Source organism: Coregonus lavaretus (genome assembly GCF_964263955.1).
Source record: "Coregonus lavaretus genome assembly, chromosome: 34".
In the NCBI taxonomy this organism is placed as follows: domain Eukaryota; kingdom Metazoa; phylum Chordata; class Actinopteri; order Salmoniformes; family Salmonidae; genus Coregonus; species Coregonus lavaretus.
Genome location: NC_140021.1, coordinates 18,618,759 through 18,636,150, shown reverse-complemented (window position 1 = coordinate 18,636,150; position 17,392 = coordinate 18,618,759). Strand labels below are relative to the sequence as shown.

At 42.7% G+C, this 17,392-nt stretch overlaps 1 protein-coding gene across 2 annotated transcripts in view; it reads left to right on the top strand.

Moving 5' to 3' along the window:
- pde1ca (phosphodiesterase 1C, calmodulin-dependent a) overlaps nt 1-17,392 on the top strand; it is a 102,505-nt gene that overhangs the window by 65,287 nt on the left and 19,826 nt on the right. For both annotated transcript variants that reach the window (XM_084152252.1, XM_084152253.1), the window contains exons 6-11: nt 2,410-2,526; nt 2,923-3,063; nt 13,607-13,707; nt 14,191-14,319; nt 16,432-16,533; nt 16,890-17,010. In XM_084152252.1, the coding sequence (XP_084008378.1) occupies nt 2,410-2,526; nt 2,923-3,063; nt 13,607-13,707; nt 14,191-14,319; nt 16,432-16,533; nt 16,890-17,010 (711 nt within the window). The remainder of the gene's footprint in view (nt 1-2,409; nt 2,527-2,922; nt 3,064-13,606; nt 13,708-14,190; nt 14,320-16,431; nt 16,534-16,889; nt 17,011-17,392) is intronic.

Here is a 17,392-nt window from a genome sequence, read left to right as displayed (position 1 = left end):
GTAAAAGCAGCATTTGACAAAAATACAATGTATTTTTACTATTGAATGTCTGTCCTGTAATGAGTAATCATGTGTGTCCTGGTTACTGACAGCAGGACCTATTCCCATGCAAAAGAACACAAGGTATTAATACCCTGCTGATCTTATGGAAGGGATTTTCATGTAATGTGTTGTTGTTATTGGTGTGTAATATTTGCGTAGCGTGCAATGTTTTCATGCCTCATGACGTGATGACTCTCCATCTGCAGAGAGAGATGACAGAATTAGAGTTTTGTTTGATCTGTTTAATCTGGTGTGATGACAAAGTGTATCTCTCTTTCTCTGCTATTGTCACACACACACACACACACACAGACACACACACACATATGCTTGCATGCACACACACACACACACACACACCACCTGACCATCTGGGTAACCCTAACCGGTTGCTCAGAGGCACAGAGGTCAACTAGAGGTCAATAGTGCGTTGTGTTTTATGCACATCATAAATTATGACATAGGTGGTCTCCTGTGGGGTTTGGGTTCAACACCCCATTCCAACCCCATCAGTATGATGAACTTAACTGTCTCATGACATGTGCTGTTTATATTTCATAACTAAACAACATTGTAAAACAGCCATTAACCTAAACCTTGAGAGGTCAGAATCCATACAAAACCAGGAAAAGCCTGTAGAATGAAAACCAGGACTTTGTGTCATAAACTTACTGGACCAACCCTGTTCAGTTCGGACCAATGTGCTGACAGCAGGGTGGATTGGCCATCTGGCAATTCTGGCAAAAGCTAGATGGGCTGGAATTGTTTTGTTGTTGGGTGTGCTGGTCGAAATTGACACTCACCCAAAAAATGTATCTGTTATACTAATCAGTGAGCAACGGCCAGCCACCCTCCCAAGATGGGCCAGCCTGGTTTTCTGAAAGACTGAGCTGAGGTCCCTGCCCCTGTGCCTGCGCCCTCCCATGCGCTCGAAAGAAAAATGTATTCTGATCATAAAACATTTCAAAATGTAACTGAGGGAAAAACACAGCTTTCGTCCCCTTGTCCCTGTCGAAGAGAGGTGGGTCTCACCTTTCTGTAGATATTTTTATTTTTTAGATATTCAGCTCAATAGCAACTATGTATTTTACAACCAAGATATTTGACATGGCTTTGGGATGTGGAGTGCCGTGCCTAAAACTGCATAGTTTTTTGTATTTTTGGATGAATACATGGGTATAAAAATTACAATAAATCTGTAGTCCTATTTTGACAGAGTTGGCAGCACCTGCAGTGATGTGGGCTGGTGTGGATAAAATGCCAGGGCCTAATTCTTGACCCAGGCCGCCCCTGGCTGACAACAATCCTTACCGATGCTGTGATATCATCATGCCTCACCTTATGAATCCTGGCTTGACTGCTATTAGATTTCCTCCAGCTATCTCACAAAGCTATTTTCTTCGTATTCTCCTCTAAAACCGCTAAATAACACAGTGTTGAAATGAAAAGCTCTGTGGGCTACTTACCCCCGTTCCTTCTGTAGTCATCCTGCTGTCCTGACCTGTCATTGGTTGATTCACACAGAGACTGGAGAACTTGGCTTAGTCATCTCTGAGCCCGCTCTCTTCCTCTTTCTTTCTCTCTCTCTCCACCTCATCCCTCTTTCTCTCTCCATTTCCATCTCTCTCTTTCAGTATGCCCGCAGGCTGTGTAAGCCAGTGGCGGGAGACAGAGATGGAGAGCAGGCGAAAACTTCCAATTTAAAGATTTAAATCTTTAATGTGTTGTAATTCAAATGGCCCCTGCACCAGACATGTCAGAAGAACTCCACATAACTTTGTTGGAAAGAGAGAGAGAGGGAGGGAGGGAGGGAGGAAGTTGTATAGAGAATGAGAGAGAGAGAAGGGGGAGTGAGGGAGAGAGAGAGAATGGGGGAGAGAGGGAGAGAGAGAATGGGGAGGTATGGCGAGAGAAGGGGGGAGTAAGGTAGAGAGAGAATAATCATGTCAATAACTCACCTCTAGATGTACATGGGGATTCTGTTCTTGTTCATTATTACTTAGGTTCCTATTATGACTCCTAATAGCGCCTGGCTTTAAATTCATGTAACATACTGTATCATCAAACAAACTAGAAATAACGTCTGATGTAAAAACATGCTTACTGCTTCATGGTTTTCAAATGGTCATGCAGGCTTTCAATAAAGTGAATTTATTGATCACCTAAATTCAATGAAATAATACTTGAATATAAGCAATGTATAGCAATATAAAGGAAAATAAAATGTTTGAGACTCAGATGCACACCATTTTCATTTTAGAAGATACCCCTCCCTGCTCCTCCTCAATTATTTGCCTTACAGACACATTCAGATTCAAATGTAGTCTTTCAATACTTGTTCTGACAATGACTCCCTCTCTTTCGCAGCACGTGGACATGTGGTCTTTTGACGTGTTTGCCCTGAATGACGCGAGTGGGGACCACGCGTTGAAATTCATATTCTATGAGCTCCTCACAAGATATGACCTCATCAATCGCTTCAAGGTAAGCTGATCAGAAAAGGACCACATCTCATTCTCTCCCACTCCCTTATCTACCCCCCCCCCGTAGGCATCGATGAGTGATGTTCTTTTAAGTCTATTTTAATTCCATTGAATCAGAAGGTCTCAGAGGTTGTACGACTAGGGAATCAATTGCTTAAATACAAATGTTCTCTCCTCTTCCCCTTCATCTTCACTGATTGGAAAAGACTTGGTGAAAACAATATGGTGGAAGCTCATCATTAGGCTAGTCAACTATTTCAGATCACTACAATGAAGGACAGGAGGCGATGAGACAAAGGAACTTTTTAGCTGAGAAAAGCCAATCTGTGTAAGAGCCAGAATGAGAGATTTCCCTCAGGTCACTGTCTGAGCTCTGTTGTTTTTGTTTGTTGTTCAGATCCCTATCTCTGCACTGGTGTCCTTTGTGGAAGCCTTGGAGGTGGGCTACAGCAAACATAAGAATCCCTACCATAACCTGATGCACGCTGCAGATGTCACTCAGACAGTACACTATCTATTATTGAAGACAGGCATGGTGGTAAGAGACACTTTATTTTAATGTGTGTGTCTGCTTGCTTTACGTGCGTGTGCATGCATGTGTGTGTTTGTGCGTGTGTGCCTCCTAAGCTGTGTGTGTCAACAGGAGTGTACCTGCAGTATTCTTGTTTGATTAAGTCTGACCCACAAACCCACAATCAGCTGTATTTATGAGGCCATGGAGGCAGTCAGTCAGCAGCCACCATCCTGCCTGCAGGCCATGTCATAGACAGTAGCGGTGCGTGGGTAAAATCACTGGGGAAGCCAAACCAGGGAAAAAAAGCCATATTACAACCTATGTGTTGTGATAATTGCGTTGCAATTCTCTATCTGCTCTATAACCTGTTAGTTCATATGCCTTGCCACCATGAAGTGCACCAGTCCCTCCTGCAACAAAGCACCTCCACAGCATGATGCTGCCACCCCCGTGCGTCACGGTTGGGTCGGTGTTCTTCGGCTTGCAAGTAACCACCTTTTTCCTCCAAACATAATGATGGTCATTATGGCCAAACAATTCTATTTTTGTTTCATCAGACCAGAGGACATTTCTCCAAAAAGTACGATCTTTGTCCCCATGTGCAGTTGCAAACCGTAGTCTGGCTTTTTTATGGCTGTTTTGGAGCAGTGGCTTCTTCCTTTGCTGAGCGGCCTTTCAGGTTATGTCGATATAGGACTTGTTTTACTGTGGATATAGATACTTTTGTACCTGTTTCCTCCAGCATCTTCACAAGGTCCTTTGCTGTTGTTCTGGGATTGATTTGCACCAAAGTACGTTCATCTCGAGGAGACGGAACGCGTCTCCTTCCTGAGCGGTATGACGGCTGCGTGGTCCCATGGTGTTTATACTTGCATACTATTGTTTGTACAGATGAACGTGGTACCTTCATCATGTCTGAACCAGGCATGTGGTTGATCGGAGGTCTTGATTTCTTTTGATTTTCCCATGATGTCAAGCAAAGAGGCACCGAGTTTGAAGGTAGGCCTTGAAATACATCCACAGGTACTCCTCCAATTGACTCAAATTATGTAAATTAGCCTATCAGAAGCTTCTAAAGCCATGACATCATTTTCTGGAATTTTCCAAGCTGTTTAAAGGCACAGTCAACTTAGTGTATGTAAACTTCTGACCCACTGGAATTGTGATACAGTGAATTGTAAGTGAAATAATCTGTCTGTAAACAATTGTTGGAAAAATTACTTGTGTCATGCACAAAGTAGATGTCCTAACCGACTGGCCAAAACTATAGTTTGTTAACAAAAAATGTGTGGAGTGGTTGAAAAACTAGTTTTAATGACTCCAACCTAAGTGTATGTAAACTTCCGACTTCAACTGTATATGGTTAACCTGGCGGCGACGAAGATGGCGGCCTCGCAACTAGCTCTTAGGAATCTTTGCAGTATTTTGTTTTTTAATGTATTATTTTTACATTATTAGCTCAGTAAGTGTTTTGTATCATTACATACAGCCGGGAAAAATTATTGGATATCAGAGCGGCGGTAACTCACTAGCATTACGACCAGCAATACGACTTTCCCGAAGCAGATCCTTTGTTTGCTCTCCCCAGGGCAACTGAACTGATTCCAGCGGCTGACCCAAAACATCACCGGTGGAGGAGAGGCACTCGGAGCGGCCTGCTGGTTCGACTTAGGAGGCGCGCACACCACCCACCGCTTCCAAGTATACTACTCGCTAATGTTCAGTCTTTGGTTAACAAGATCGACGAACTCCAGGCAAGGATTTCTTTCCAGAGAGATATCAAGGCCTGTAACTAACTTTGTTTCACGGAAACATGGCTCTCTTGGGATATTCTGTCAAAATCGGTCCAGCCAGAGGTGTTCTCAGTTCATCGCGCAGACAGGAATACATATCTCTCTGGAAGCAGAAGGTCGGAGGTTTGTGTTTCATGATTAACGACTCATGTTGTAATTGTAGTAACATACAGGAACTCAAGTCCTTTTGTTCACCCGACCTAGAATATCTCACAATCAAATGCCGACCGTATTATCTCCCAAGATAATTTTATTCGGTTATAGTCACGGCCGTGTATATCCCCCGTCAAGCCGATACCACGACGGCCCTCAAAGAACTTCACTGGACTTTATGCAAACTGGAAACCACATATCCTGAGACTGCATTTATTGTAGCCAGGGATTTTAACAAAGCAAATTTGAGGACTAGGCTGCCGAAGTTCTATCAACATATCGACTGTTGTACTCATGCTGCCAAAATCCTCGGCCATTGCTATTCGAACTTCCGGCAAATCTGACCACGACTCCATTTTGCTCCTCCCTTCCAATAGGCAGAAACTCAAACAGGAAATACCCGTGCTAAGGACTATGCAACACTGGTCTGAACAATCGGAATCCACGCTTCAGGATTGTTTTGATCATGCGGACTGGGATATGTTCCGGGTAGCTTCCAAAAATAATTTAGACGAATACACTGAAACGGTGACTGAGTTTATCAGGAAGTGTATAGGTGATGTTGTGCCCACTGTGAATATTAAAACCTACTCTAACCAGAAACCGTGGCTAGATGGCAGCATTCACGCCAATATGAAAGCACGAACCACCGCATTCAACCATGGCAAGGTGACTGGGAATATGGCAGAATACAAACAGTGTAGCTACTCACTCCGCAAGGCAATTAAACTGGCAAAACATCAGTATAGAGACAAAGTGGAGTCGCAAATCAACAGCTCAGACATGAGACGTATGTGGCAAGGTCTACAGAAAATCACGGACTACAAAAGGAAAACCAGCCATGTCTCCAACACCGACGTCTCTCTTACAGACAAGCTAAACACCTTCTCACCCGCTTTGAGGATAACACAGTGCCACTGACGAGGCCTACTACCAAGGACTGTGGCCTCTCCTTCTCCGTGGCCGACGTGATTAAGACATTTAAGCATGTTAACCCCCGCAAGGCTGCCGGCCCAGACGGCATCCCTAGCCGCGTCCTCAGAGCATGCGCAGACCAGCTGGCTGGTGTGTTTATGGACATATTCAATCTCTACCTTTCCTAGTCTGCTGTTCCCACATGCTTCAAGATGGCCACCATTGTTCCTGTACCCAAGAAAGCAAAGGTAACTGAACTAAATGACTATCGCCCTGTAGCACTCACCTCTGTCATCATGAAGTGCTTTGAGAGACTAGTCAAGGATCATATCACCTCTACCTTACCTGTCACCCTAGACCCACTTCAATTTGCTTACCGCCCCAATAGATCCACAGACGATGCAATCGCCATCACACTGCACACTGCCCTATCCCATCTGGACAAGAGGAATACCTATGTAAGAATGCTGTTCATTGACTATAGCTCAGCATTCAACACCATTGTACCCTCCAAGCTCATCATCAAGCTCGAGGCCCTGGGTCTGAACCCCGACCTGTGCAACTGGGTCCTGGACTTCCTGACGGGCCGCCCCCAGGAGGGGAAGGTTGGAAACAACATCTCCACTTCACTGATCCTCAACACTGGGGCCCCACAAGGGTGCATGCTCAGCCCCCTCCTTTACTCAATGTTGACCAATGATTGCGTGGCCAAGCACGCCTCCGACTCATTCATCAAGTTTGCAGACGACACAACAGTAGTGTGCTTGATTACCAACAATGATGAGACCGCCTACAGGGAGGAGGTGAGGGCTCTGGGAGTGTGGTGCCAGGAAAATAACCTCTCACTCAACATCAACAAAACAAAGGAGATGATCGTGGACTTCAGGAAACAGCAGAGGGTGCACCGCCCTATCCACACCGACGGGACCGCAGTGGAGAAGGTGGAAAGCTTCCTTGGCATACACAAACTGAAATGGTCCACCCACGCAGACAGTGTGGTGAAGAAGGCGCAACAGAGCCTCTTCAACCTCAGGAGGCTGAAGAAATTTGGCTTGGCACCTAAAACCCTCACAAACTTTTACAGATGCACAATTGAGAGCATCCTGTCGGGCTCTATCACCACCTGGTACGGCAACTGCACCGCCCGCAACCGCATGGCTCTCCAGAGGGTGGTGCGGTCTGCCGAACGCATTATCGGGGGCAAACTACCCGCCCTCCAAGACACATACAGCACCCGATGTCACAGCATGGCCAAAAAGATAATCAAGGACATCAACCACCCAAGCCACTGCCTGTTCACCCCGCTATCATCCGGAAGGCGAGGTCAGTACAGGTGCATCAAAGCTGGGACCGAGAGAATGAAAAACAGCTTCTATCTCAAGGCCATCAGACTGTTAAATAGCCATCACTAGCACATTAGAGGCTGCTGCTGCCTGTTGAAATCACTGGCCACTTTAAGAAATGGAACACTAGTCACTTTAATAATGTTTACATATCTTGCACTACTCATCTCATATGTATATACTGCATTCTATTCTATAATATTCTACTGTATCTTAGTCCAATGCCGCTCTTTCATTTCTTGTCCATATATGTATATTTTCTTAAATTCCATTCCTTACTATTTTTGTGTGTATTAGGTATTATTGTGAAATTGTTAGATATTACTTGTTAGATATTACTGCACTTTTGGAGCTAGAAGCACAAGCATTTCACTACACCTGCTATAACATCTGCTAAACATGTGTATGTGACAAATAACATTTGATTTGATATATGTTGAAGAAGGTGGGGCTCAAGCTGCATCCCTGTCTCACCCCACGGCCCTGTGGAAAGAAATGTGTTTGTTTTTTCCCATTTTTAACTGCACACTTGTTGTTTGTGTACATGGATTTTATAATGTCATATGTTTTTCTCCCAACACTGCTTTTCATCAATTTGTATAGCAGACCCTCATGCCAAATTGAGTCAAAAGCTTTTTTGAAATCAACAAAGCATGAGAAGACTTTGCCTTTGTTTTGTTTTGTTTGTTTGTCAATTAGGGTGTGCAGGTTGAATATGTGGTCTGGCCATACAGTAATTTGCTAAGAAGCCAATTTGACATTTGCTCAGTACATTGTTTTCACTGAGGAAATGTAAAAGTCTGCTGTTAATGATAATGCAGAGGATTTTCCCAAGGTTGCTGTTGATGCATATCCCACGGTAGTTATTGGGGTCAAGTTTGTCTCCATTTTTGTGGATTGGGGTGATCAGTCCTTGGTTCTAAATATTGGGGAAGATGCCAGAGCTGAGGATGATGTTAAAACGTTCAAGTCTGTATATTTTATCATTTCATTTAGGATACCATCAACACCACAGGCCTTTTTGGGTTGAAGGGTTTGTATTTTGTCCTGTAGTTCATTCAATGTAATTGTAGAATCCTCCTGTAGTTCATTCAATGTAATTGTAGAATCCAGTGGGTTCTGGTAGTCTTTAATAGTTGATTCTAAGATTTGTATTTTATCACATATATGTTTTTGCTGTTTGTTCTTTGTTATAGGGCCACATTTTCCCAGAAGTGGTTAGATTCTATGGATTCTTCAGTTACATTGAGCTGATTTCTGACGTGCTGTTACTTCTTTTTCCATAGTGTATTTTGTGTATTGTTTTAGTAATTCACCATTGTGAAGGCTCAGGTTTTCTGGGTCTCTATGTTTTTGGTTGGATAGGTTTCTCAATTTCTTTTTTAGGTTTTTGCATTCTTCATCAATGTTGTTAATTTTCTTAGGTTGTCTGCTTTTTAGATTTGATAGGGAAGCTGAGAGGTCAAATATACTGCCAAGTTTACACCTTTACTATTACAGTGAAACATTTTGTCTAGGAAGTTGTCGCTCTCTCTTTCCCTGCCTCTCTCTCTCTCTCTGACCTCATGATATGCTCCCCATTGAGACTTCATTGATCCTGGTCCTGAGTTAATCTCTCCTGACTGTTGGGTATTCATTCCTGTCACCTCCCTGCTCCCTGGTCATTAACCACCCAGTGATATGTTACTGTTTAATGGTCTTTCGGATGATTCATGGCTGATGATGTGTGGATATGTGAATGATGATATGAGGGGCAAGGGTTGTGATCCATGGATGATTTCACAGTCACACTCGTAGCGGTTGGATTCCCATTGGTTTGATTCAAAATGTGCCGGTTACACATTGCCCTATTGGATCCTCATTGGTCCAATCAATATGCTGGCAAAAGCATAATTTTGTTTTGAGTATGTCCCCACTCGTTGTGGCATAGATTGTGTCCCAAATGTTACCCTATTCCCTACATAGTGCACTATTTTTAACCAGAGCCCTATGTGCCCTTGTCAAAAGGAGTGCACTACAAAGGTAATAGGGTGCCATTTGGGAAGCAGCCATAGCCTGGCTGGGTGCCCGAAATGACAGCTTGTTTTTTGGAGCTCTCTCTCTGACACCTTTAAATCCACAGGAAAGCCTGTAAAACTGTCAGCATGGTTTATGAGGTGCTAGAATCACCACTGTTATCAAAATGTGGATGCAGCACATTCATTATAACCATAAAGCTGCAGTCTCTGTCATAAAGCAATTTCAAACTGCCAACAAATGTCGTAAAATAAACTTTTACTGCATAGAGCCTGCAAATGAAGATATGAAATCATGTAAAAGCAAGTGTGAGTTAATAAAGCTATAAAGAACAGTGTAAAAAGAGAAGAGTAAGTGTAGTTTACAAAAAGGATAAAAGGGCAATCAGCAGTTGCTACATATTTTTTATTTACTTTTAATATGTACCCATTGATTATTGAAGATTATAACTTATAAATGTACTCCATCAGAACCCAAAATATAAGTTTGTTTTACTCCAATGTTTATCACAAAGTAAATGTAAACAAACACTATATAGCCTCAAAGCATGGTTAACACTAGAACTGCTGGGTCTCAGAGGGGCCCCCCTTCAAGCTAAGGAGCAGTCATTCTGACTGCAACATTCTAACAGTGTCATTAATATATTTCATATATGCTATCCCTAAAATAATCATTTGGTTGTGTTCATGAAGGTGTTAGGTAACATTAGAATGCAATTTTTTAAAGTTTTATTTCAAATAACAAAATAGCATTTTAATTAGTCTATGTCACTCTATACAACAAAAAAATAATACTGTACTATAAATTGTATTTGTGAAGAGCATTTATTACAATTATGAAACATAAACCATATGTGTTGGAACATGGTAAGAGCTTCTTTTTATAGATGTTAAACTTTTTTTTTTAACAAAATACCCATGCAAAATGCGCGGTCGATTATGAAAACAGTAGCCTAAACATCATTAGCGTCAAGTGTGCTTGATAAATAGTGAAAATCAGCACAAAAGCAATAAAGGCATTATAATGAATATAAACATTTTAAATTATTGACAGCTTGTGGTTAAATGGTCTGTGTTTTCACGCAATGGCATCAGTTGGATTTCATTTAGCGGTTATCCCTTGTCCTAACAGTCAACTCAAATCCACGCCACTTTCTTGACACACTTCAAACAAACACGTCTCTTGCATGTGACACAAGTGTTTTGGTTTCTGTTCTTTGTGCATCTGGCCACCTGGCACTATGATGCCTGGGAGCTGTGCGCAATTTTCCTTGCGCAATGGCTCGCGTGTAATCTTTGCTCCTGCCTTGGCACTCATATATCGCTCATGTAGCCCGTATGCTAGACTCATGATTACATCTTTCCTGGGCATGGTGTTGTTCATGCATTGCTTGAACAATACATGTGCGTTGATAGCAGCTAAGTCAAGCATGTTATAGAACACCGCAACACGCCAGCGTGCCATCTGATCCAAAAAATCCACACCAATTTCTGGAACAGAATAGAGTAGAAAACATTATGACAATTTTCCCGTAGGAAAAACAACATGTGTTATACAGAGGAGCATAATGCATTGCATAAGTTTATCTACAGCACATAGGCCTATGGCGATGCGTATTATGTAATATTGTAGTGCATAATAGTATCCGTTTTTCTCTTTATTGTGTCCCTGTCGATGGCAACTGTCGGATGCATGGTGCTCATGACAGGAACGTCCTTTCTTGCATTGCATTGGTATAGTGTTAGTGTTGTCTTGTCATTCTTCACCACCGTTGTGGAGTACAACCGCTGTGCGGGTGACTTATTTTGCGCAGAGGGATCTCCCGTCTCGCTTTGTTCATTGTGCCGACTAGGCTTGTTTTTATTTGCAAGCAACTTGTTCACCAATGACAGTGAAGTGACGAAATTGTCCAATGTGACATTTCTCCCCTTGCCAACGTAAGGTTCCACAAGCCTCACCATCGCATTCTCCAACACTCGCTCACCTGCTGCCCGATGTGGATCTTTTCCGAAACTGTGTCATCCCTTCCTTCCTGTCTCACGGTTTCATTTGGTGGTGGCGCGGGCGTACAGTTCTGTCTTTTTTTGCGCTTAGGCCTCGGAGGTGTAGGTTCAGGCTGAGGCTCAGAATCAGAAGAATAATCATCAGAGATGTCACGATTAATTTATTCCCCACCATCTGAGTCGTTTTCATTCCGATATTGTAGCAGCGCTAACGCAGCATGTGCATCCATTCATCTTGGTCTTCTTGCCATTGTAAATTACGCACGCTCTCACTGTGTACTACAAGTAAGCCAGAGTAGACTGATAAGACTGCTTGGATTTGGTGGACTGATATAGGTACATACCATTTTTAGATTATAATTAGAATATACCAATACAATAGAATGGCCCGCCCTTTTCTTCATTCACAATTGGTGATTACATAATTATGCATTCTCCGCTTCCCCTTACTCATCAACTCACCCATTCTCCCTCTTTCTCCCCATCATACTTTACTTAATTTATTTAATCTGTTGTTATATGTGTGAAAATCGTTTCGGTATAGTTTAGGTTCAGTTTCGAGGCAATTGTCGGGGTAATTATGAACTGGCCACTGCACCTTCCAATGTCGGGAGAATGAGCGGAGCAGGCCCTACTGTCTGGAGAAGGAGGGGCAAAGGGGAAAACCATTCACATAATGACATGCCCTCCTAAAACTCGTTATAACTTCAGTTCTGTTTGTGATATTACGATTCTAACAAGGGAAGTGTGTTATACAGACTTATTTAGGAAAAGTCAAGGATGGAGGGGGGCATGATAAATACATTCATTAATGAGCAGTCAAAATGACTTTTAGCGGTTCTAGTGTTAAAACTATCATTTGGATATCTTGAATGGTCAGCCCTTGCATCCATAGCTCTGTCTATGGGAAAATCTCTATTGCATACTCCTTGCGTCCTCTCTCCTCCTCTCCTTCTCAAAACCCATTGGAGGAGAAGGTCAGAGAGGAGGGACCTCTGGCTTTCTTGTCTAATGGGTTTTGAGAAGGAGACGAGGAGAGAGGAAGCAAGGAGTTTGCAATTGAGATCTTCCTCATGAATTTGAGAGTGACTACATTTCTCCAGCTCATCCCTAAACTTTTTAGTTTTTTTTTTATCACAGAAATATAACAACATTACTGCTACTGTTACTTCTGTAATGGAGTAATGGAAACAGTCAGGGAGAGAAACAAATCTAATATTCTTCTTGTATTACAGAACCAGGACAGGCTAGCAGAAAATGTTGCTTTGTGGGAAGGGAACTTTAATAAGTACTCAATTTAATTTATGACATTAGATATCATATAATGTCTCTCAGAGGAGGCTGGTGGGAGGATCTATAGGAGGATGGGCTCATTGTAACAGCAGGAATGGAGTTAATGGAACGGAGTCAAATGTGGTTTCCATGTGTTTGATGTGTTTGATACCGTTCCATTTATACCATTCCAGCAATTACAATGAGCCTGCCCTCCTATATCTCCTCCCACCAGCCTCCTCTGATGTCTCTCTATGCAAACATATTTAATATTCAATTAAAGGGATACTTCGGGATTTTGGCCATGATGCCCTTTATCTACTTCCCCAAAGTCAGATGAACTAGTGGCTCCAAATGTTATACCTCTTTGTCCATTATGAAGGATGTTAGAGGTAGTTTTGCAAGCCAATGTTAACTAGCGTTAGCACAATGACTGGATATCTATGGGTATCTGCCAGCATGCTAGTAAACACCCACAGACTTTCAGTCATTGCGCTAAAGCTAGTTAGCATTGGCTCGCGAAATTACCTATAACTTCCTTCATACTATACACAGAGACATAAAAATGGTATCCACAAGTTCATCTGACTCTGGGGAAGTAGATAATGGGCCTAATTGCCAAAATCCCGAAGTATCCTATCGTATCTAGTTTTATGTATTGACTGGGGGAAGATTGTGAAGCTTACATAGATTTGTTCTTCTAAGGTGTGTGGGCAAGCAGGCAATGTGAACATGTCACTTATGCTTACCTTACAATGCATCAGCATCAGCCCCTAAAAATGTTTTGCTCTAGTTGTTTGTTCTCCTCTAAATTGCCTTTATCACCTCTTGTGTTCCTCCTTCTCCAAATCGTATCCTCTCTCTCTCTCTCCCCTCCCCCTCTCTCTCTCTCTCTCTCTCTCTCTCTCTCTCTCTCTCTCTCTCTCTCGCTCTCTCTCTCTCTCTCTCTCTCTCTCTCTCTCTCTCTCTCTCTCTCTCTCTCTCTCTCTCTCCCCCCCCCCCCCTCTCTCTCTCTCTCTCTCTCTCTCTCTCTCTTTCTCTCTCTCTCTCTCTCTCTCTCTCTCGTCTCTAGAACTGGCTGACTGAGCTGGAGATCTTTGCCATGATCTTTGCTGCTGCCGTCCATGATTACGAACACACAGGGACCACTAACAACTTCCATATCCAGACCAGGTAATATTCTATGACAGCCGTAACACAAGCAGAAAATAGCACTCAGCAAGGGGATAATTCATAGGCCAGGGGCAACGAAACAGGGATGGGAACTCATTGTTATGCATTTAGAGAGGGGATGATTAAAACCGTGAATGGCAGTTCTATTCTAATTCCACCTCTGCCTCGTGACGGCGGCCATTGTTGAGCCTAATCCTCAATGCACAACAAGTTCTAATTAATAACAAAACTCTCTGACATTTCTTTAGGTATGAGTTTTATTGCAAAACAGGTCAATATAAGCTACAGTGTATCTAAACTACATGAAGTACCATATAGATCAACTCAAATGTGATGATAATAAACCATGTATTGGATTAGAGCAGGGGCTTTATATTTACCCCATCGAAATATAATTACTAGAACAGACATTCCCATTCAAATCAAACAATGTTCCATCATTCTATTTCTATGGTTTACCCTCTCCTAACTGTGTTGTCTCAGGTCAGGCACGGCCATCTTGTATAATGACCGTGCAGTTCTGGAGAACCACCATGTGAGTGCTGCCTACCGCCTCCTACAGGACGATGATGAGATGAACATCCTCCTCAACCTGTCCAAAGACGACTGGAGGTAGGCGAGACTCAGAGAGTTCGGGACCCTGGTGGTAGCAGGGCCGTGCACAGACCTTTTGGGGGGCATGTACTCAAACAAACCCCTGTAAAACAATTCCCACAACCGCAGTCAGAGACTTGTTGAGCAATTATTAGTTTGATTATTTCATTACATAAAAGCAATAGACAAGATAGATGCTATTGTTGTATCATTTGCTAAGATTTGGTTAACATGCTTCATGTGTGTCATTGAGAAGAGGGTAAAGCAGCACAATCTGATGAGTAAAGTATTTGGCAAAACGATTTTCAACTGCAATAAAGGCTGCACTTATTAACAATAACCAACACAATTCCAGTCAAAATAGAAGATTATAAGAAATACTGTAGCCTACCATTACTATTTCCAACCCAACACCATTTGTTGCCTCTATCATGTATCCTATACTGGCTGAAGCTTTGATCCAGTGGAATAAGTTTTGAGGAGCAGGGAGGTTGAAGGTGACTTCAGGAACACAGCTGCTGCTCTACACTATCCCTAAATAAGACAGTAATGAGAGCAAATGAATAGAATATTGTGAGAAATACTGTAGCCAACCATTACTAGACCATATATTGCTTTACTATAGCCTACCATTCCCTAAATAAGCCAGTAAAGAGAGCATGGTGATCACTGATGATGACTGATAACGTTCTTAGCAAGCAGACTAATTAGGCTACCATATGCTACAACAAAATGGCTAGCTAGCTAGATCACTTTTTTTTTTTTTTACAGATTGTGATTTATCACCAATGCTCATAAATAATGACTTCATAATCTAATATCCCTAATCTTATAACTTCATAGTTTAATTTAATAATTATGTCATTTAAAAGTAATTTCATATTTCATAATAACTCTATAGTCATATAGCACAGATCTATTAGCTACACGCATTGCTTTGCTTAACATAATTAAAATATGTATTTTATATGCAAATAATGTATCGGCATAAACATTATGATGACGATGAACATACACTATTTCATATTCATGGTATATGGCTGACTGGCAAGTGGCTTGTGTGGTTATTTTAGTAGGCTAACGTTATATGGTGGCTAGCTAGCTATAGGCTACCTGTGTTGCTCCTTCCCTGACACATGTGCAACTCCCGGCTGAAGGGATAGAGTTGAGTCTGAGGGTCGGTGATGCAGCCTCTCCTCTCTCTCTGTGTCTCTGCTGCACGTAGACTTATCAGCCAACCAGACTGGATTTGATTATGTAAAGCAGCAAGTTAGCAGGTCACTCACATTGTTAAACTGCTCAATTATGCTGCTGTGGCAGTGGTACTGATATTTAAACTAGCTAGGTACATTCTTAGAAAAAAAGGTTCTCCCGATAGGTGAACCCTTTTTGGTTCCAGGTATAACCCTTTTTGGTTCCAGGTATAACCCTTTTTGGTTCCAGGTAGAACTCTTTTGGGTTCCATGTAGAAACATCTGTGTAAAGGGTTCTACATGGAACTCAAAAAGGTTCTACCTGGAACCAAAAGGGTTCTACCTGGATCCAAAAAGGGTTCTTCAAAGGGTTATCCTATGAGGACTGCCGAAGAACCCTTTTAGGTTCTACATAGCACCTTTTTTTCTAAGAGTGTAGCTAGCTATACACTCAACTCGACCGGTGACCACGGGCGGCCAATTTAACGACGACTTGCAGGCAGTGGGTTCAGATCAGAAAAACAACGACAAAACTGTTTTGGGGAAAGTATACCAACATACAAAAGGGCACTTTGGAGACTGGAAGTGCAAAGGGGCAGGTGCTCTGCACAGGTAGAGCACTATCTGTGCACGTGCCTGGGTGGTTGAGATGGTGTTGGCCACAGACATGGCCTGTTCCTCTCTCTAACCTACCTCTAACCTGTCTGTCTGTCTGCTCCTCTTTCTAACCTACTGTACCTCTAACCTCTCTGTCCGTCTGTCTATCTGTCTGTCTGTCTGTCTGCTCCTATCTCTAACCTACCTCTAACCTGTCTGTCTTTCCACTCCTCTCTCTAACCTGTCTGTCTGAACTCTCTTTAATCTACCTCTATCATGTCTGTCCATCTGTCTGTCTGATCCTCTCTCTAACATGTCTGTATGTCTCCCCCTCTCGTAGAGAGCTACGGGCCCTGGTGGTAGAGATGGTACTGGCCACAGACATGTCCTGTCACTTCCAACAGATCAAGGCCATGAAGAACTTCCTCCAACAGCCAGAGGCGTGAGTGACTCTTATTTAACTCTATAATTACCTAGACAAATATATCTAAAATAGCACCCTGTTCATTGTAGTAGACCATAGTGCCAGTTCAGATTGGCCCCAACACTCATTACTCCCCACACATTTGTCCTAAACCATAGCCTGCCCTACCATAAATGCACTAATTGATACCAAAAATACAATAACCCCAAGCTGCTGTCTCTCTGATCAAATATCCAACAGCCCAATATTGCTGAGACGTGTATGTTGTTTTCTTAGACTCCTGACTTCTGTTATAGTCTCTCTGGACTCTTGTTCCTTGCATTTATGATATATTATTTTCAATCTTCTCTGCTCTATACTGTTTTACTCTGAAGGATTCTCAAGCCCAAGGCCTTATCACTGATCCTGCACACAGCTGATATCAGCCACCCGGCCAAGAACTGGGATCTGCACCACAGGTGGACCACATCACTCCTGGAAGAGTTCTTCAGACAGGTCAGTCTATACTAACCCCTTACCCCAGACCTCTAAACCCTGACCCCTAACACCTAAACATCACTGGACCACCAATAGGAGTGCTGATCTAGATCAGGGGGACCTGATCCAAGATCAGCACTCCTACTCTGAGAGGCTTCATGAATATAATAATATGCCATTTAGCAGACGCTTTTATCCAAAGCGATTTACAGTCATGCGTGCATACATTTTTGTGTATGGGTGGTCCCGGGGATCGAACCCACTACCCTGGCGTTACAAGCGCTGTGCTCTACCAGCTGAGCTACAGAGGACCCTGGTCAGATAGGTGTGGGACAAAGTCCAGTCTGCCAAGTCAGATACGTAGTGCTGGCATCTTCCTAATCCTACTACCTTCCCAAAT